We start from the raw sequence: 4,831 nt of genomic DNA, 5'->3' as shown, positions 1-4,831 counted from the left end.
GTTGTAAAAGAATCTGTGGGAGATAGGAACAAACTTCAGATGTCCCAGAAGTTAAGTGCAAACACGTTTTGATCATTTTTTAAAGGGGGGAGGACTCACATAGTATAGGTTGGCCTGGTTTTGCCTTTTTTAAGTTGAGAAATGACAGATTGTTAACTTGGTTCAAAGAAGTTTTTTTTAAAGAAGTAAGTTAAAAGGATTTTTAAAACACAGTTGGGAGGGAGAGGGACATGTTAAGTGGGATACATGGAGGAGATGGTAAGGAAAATGAGGTGTATATGCCACCATATTGACTATGCATACAAAATTCTGTGATAAAGAAAAAGTGTTTAAAATGAATGTTAAAAAGGGAATAATCGATCTTTTATTGTGCTAAGATAACTACTTGAGTTTTGACATTTTTTACTATTTAAGTGAAACCTTTGGATTCAGATAACTAGAGTTTTCTTCTTCTTCTTTTTCATCTGTAACTAAGAAGACATCTGAGTGTTTACCAATAGAAGAAGGGACCTTAAGAAAGTCATGGCAGTACCAAAGCAGGAGGGCTTGATACTTTTTGACTTTGATGATGAAGAAGATGATGATATAAACTTTACTGAGAACGCTCTTTCTGAAGGTAAAGCATATTATTCAGTGTTGGCCATTGAGTGTGTCCTGTAGTTTATTAGACTTTTACCTAGCTACCTGAAATGGAATAAAACTTTGCTAAAGGTTTTCATATACTTCATTTCTAATTTATCTATAAGTATTTCTTCTTATAGCAGAGTCTTAGCAATGCAGGTACTTTCTCTTGGCACTGTAAGTCCCAGTATGTTGAGAAAAAATAACTTGCTAGTTTTTTACCCCAGGAAAAGGCTTGAACATTGTTCCTATAAAATGTTGGCAAATTGTGAATTTATTTTATCAAACCTGCAAAGAAATTATGTCATTTCTAAAGCTGCTTCATAAACTCATATGATCAGTTCTTCCAGGGGAATGCAAATCCATAGTACTTTATTAACTATTACTACTAGAGCATAATTTCAAATGTTTCCATTTCTTTTTTACAATACAGAAAAGAGCCCAGCATTTGACAAGGATGAGGATAAATCATCTTCTGTAGAAACAGATGAAGATATGGGGTAATATTTTCAAATATTTTTTTTGTCAGCTCAATAGAGTACTTCAAAAGTAGTGTCTGTGGTCCCTACACTAGCTCTATATCCAGTTGAAGCCCAGTCTGGATTCCTTGAGGCCTTGGAATCACAAACACATAGCAACTAGGACAATAGGACCACCTGCATGAGCTCTTCACATGTACACACACAAAGCCAAGGGGAATATCATAAAAATAAGAGGGGTACAGCTAGAAAGAAGAAGAAGGGTCTCAGCAAGAGTAGGAGAGTTATGAAGAATGTAGTGTGGGTCATACATGTATTAATTGTTAAATATAATTAACACAAATTCACTCTGGTTGCCCAACATGTATTTTATATGCATATGACATTTGTTACAACCAAAACAATACGTATTTATTATGAATAATTTAAAGGACTTTCTGTGTAAACCTTTGTGTGTGCTAGACAAACGCCCCACCCATCAACTATATTTCCAGCTTTAATTTTTTATTGTCCTTTCTTCACAGAGATGAAATACACAGTATGTTGGATCAATTTGGAGGTATGTTGTGTTGGAGATTTAAATGTTTTCAGAAAATTGTTTAAAATTATATATCAGTGTCTATAAAGGAAATGTTAATCAGTGTTCTGCATTAAGTGTCATTTAATGCCTTCTCCTCACAGGATTTTTACGCAAGTTTTTGTGATTATAAAACAATTTTTTTGCACTTGAACTTTTCCATCATTTTTTAAAAAGTGAAATGATACTTTTTAGATGTGTGTGACTCAACTACATCTTTAGAAGCAAGAACAAATGGGACAGAGTTGCAATCTTTTTATCCCAGACTAAGTGGTAGTACCCAGGCGTGTTTCTGTGCATCAGCTCTCATTCATGAAATTTATTTTGTGAGACTCTTGCTGAATTCCTTTTTTCTAATCGGTTCTCGTCATCCACCTGGTAGCTTACAACAGTCCATAATCTAGATCATCTATAACCATGTATCACTCCAGGATCGGAGCCTCTCTTCTGATCTCTGTGAGCACACATGTATTAAACACACATGCATACATGGAAAACATTCATATATATAATAAAAAAATCAGAATTAAAATAAATTTTTGTGGACACAGAAAGTCCTGAAGTTTCTCAATTGATGACCTCATTTTAATAGTTTCTTTTGTGAGTCTTTTGTTAATTTTTGTAGATGGCTTGCTTGGTTTTGAGACAGGGTCTTTACTGTTTATTGGTGAATTCCAACTGCCCTGGAAGTTGTTATGAAGGCAAGTCTAGGCTTAATCTATAGATGTCCTCTGTCAGCTTCCCGGGTGCTAGAATTACAGGCCTGGGACCCCACACACAGTTTGGGAAACAGTATTCTTTTTAAAAAGAGGTAATAACAATTTGTTCTTTTATAAGAATTATTGATATCATGGAGTTTTCCCAGAGATATAATTTTCTATTTGGTGGTGAGAAAGAATTTGTTTTCTTAATCTGTTTAATAAATTTATGTATATAGATACTTAAAAGAATAAACTTGTATCTAATAGTACAGATGATTCTAGTTACAGAAGAGTCCTATTTATGGTAGAAAAACATGTTTTGCAAAACATTATTTGAACTATTGAATTTTATGCACTGCCCTACTTCCTACTAAGAATGCCCTATGAAAAGCTCCATGAAATGATTTTAAAACTATTTCTAAATTATCTCCATGGTTACATGAGTTTCTTTTTCATTCTTGTGTTTGTGTGTGTTTATGCAGGTTGTTCACCTGTATGCACAATTATGTGGGAGCATTGTGGCAGCCAGAGATTGAAATTGGAATGTCTTTGTCACGATTATGCTTACATGAGTTACTTTTTCATTCTTGTGTTTGTGTGTGTTTTGTGCAGGTGTGCACTTGTATGAACAATTATGTGGGAGCATGTGGCAGCCAGAGTTTGAAATTGGAATGTCTTTGTCAATCGTGTGTGTGTGTCTTTGTTTGTGTGTGTTTTTGTGTATGTTGCCTGCATGTATGTATGCTCCATGTGCTTGCCTGGTGCCCACAAAAGCCTTAAAGAGGCCATTAGATCCTTGGATATGGTTATGAGGCATCATATGGTTGGTAGTAATTGAACTGTGGTTCTCTAGAAGAGCTGTCAATGTTCTTAATACTGAGCAATCTACTTAGATCCCCCAAATTATTTTTGTGAGACAGGATTTCTCTGTATCTGGAGGCCATCATTTCAGTGACAGTGAATGGCCCAGAGTCCCAGGCTTGCCTCTCTCTACCCCTAAGTGCTAGGTTTAATGACACACACCATCAACACCTGGCTTTATTGGGGTTGTGGAAATTCTAACTCAGGCTTTCTGCTTTGCAAAAACAAGCAATTTAAACCACTAAGACATCTCTCCCAGACCAAAGCTCTTTTTTGTCTTTGGTCTTTGCCTCTTTTTGGTATTCTATCTATCTATCTATCTATCTATCTATCTATCTATCTATCTATCTGATTATTGAGCCTATTTCATACAAATATCTTGCTATTTGATTAAAGGACTTAGATTCTAATTCTTAAGAGTACTTTTATGTATTTTAAAGCTTGAGTCTAAGATTGTATGTTCAGGATCATCTAGTTAAAGTCTTGACTGTAACACAGTACAGAAACACACTATTATTTTCAGTTGCGACAGCATTTTTTTAAATTTAGAAATATTTCCCTATTAGCTAAGTGTTTGTGAAGCACTTAAAATGTAACCTGTAAAATATAACCTTTGGCCCTTTTGTTTTTCCTGGGTTGTTTATTATCATGTCTCAATTTTAAAAGGATTTTCAACCAGGAAAATCAGAACTGAGATGAAGTTGAAATTCATATGCAAAAGATATAGGTCCAAAAATATTTCAGATTCCAGAGTTTGTGTGTACTTCATTTTATTTGCATTGACTTCACTTTGGTACATCCCTAGTCTGAAAATGCAAAATTTCTAAGTACTCTAAAATATGAAACTTTGTGGGTTTGGGGATTTTCAAGACAGGATTTCTCTGTTAGCCCTGGCTACAACGGAAACTCACTCTGTAGATCAAAATCTCAGAGATCCATTGTTTCTCTTCCCAAGTGCTGAATTAAATGTTGTGCCACCACCATACTAGCAAACATATGATATTTTTTTGTACCATTGTTGGTATATTTCAATTTAATTTAAAATTATCATCCATATTGCTAATAACCATTTAACTATATCAGTATATACTTGAATGTTTAGGAACAATAGAAGTTGTAAATATTACCTTTATTTTCAATACAGATAATGTTAAAATTCTCTTCTGAGAAGAGAAGAAGAATCCAAATTGTACCTCTCAAACGGTTACAAAGAGAGTAGCTACAAAATGAGACAATTTGGAAAACCAGACAAAAGCTATTGTAAGTTTGCTGGTAAATTTAGAGCCATATTTCTATCATTTTTCAGGATATATTGGTGGTGCAAATGACTTAGGAAATATTATCACCTGTCTATTGGAATCTCCAGTGAAAGTTTCCTGTAAGCAAGTAGTGTTATAACCCCAGGCCGTCATAGAACTGACATATATTATTTGGAAGTCAGTGAAGATTACATTTTTCCTCCCAAATAACAGTTGAGAGGGTTATTATTTTTTAAAGTAATTAATGATATTAATGAGGAAGTGGTAGCTGCCATATAAAACTATAAAGGTCTTAAGTTGATTGTATGGTCAATGTATAGAAGAGTTAATTTT

General features: G+C 34.2%; 1 protein-coding gene across 1 annotated transcript in view; it reads left to right on the top strand.

Annotated features, from left to right (window-relative positions):
* The first annotated feature begins 522 nt into the window (after positions 1–522).
* Positions 523–4,831, top strand: part of LOC117695144 (cancer/testis antigen 55-like) — a 23,583-nt gene continuing 19,274 nt past the window's right edge. Inside the window, exons 1-2 of the mRNA XM_076918998.1 lie at positions 523–616; positions 1,055–1,121. Of these exons, the coding sequence (XP_076775113.1) occupies positions 523–616; positions 1,055–1,121 (161 nt within the window). The remainder of the gene's footprint in view (positions 617–1,054; positions 1,122–4,831) is intronic.

The sequence above is a fragment of the Arvicanthis niloticus genome, chromosome X, assembly GCF_011762505.2.
Source record: "Arvicanthis niloticus isolate mArvNil1 chromosome X, mArvNil1.pat.X, whole genome shotgun sequence".
NCBI lineage: Eukaryota > Metazoa > Chordata > Mammalia > Rodentia > Muridae > Arvicanthis > Arvicanthis niloticus.
Note: the sequence above shows the minus strand (reverse complement) of the source record. Positions and strands in the feature narration are given on the sequence as shown.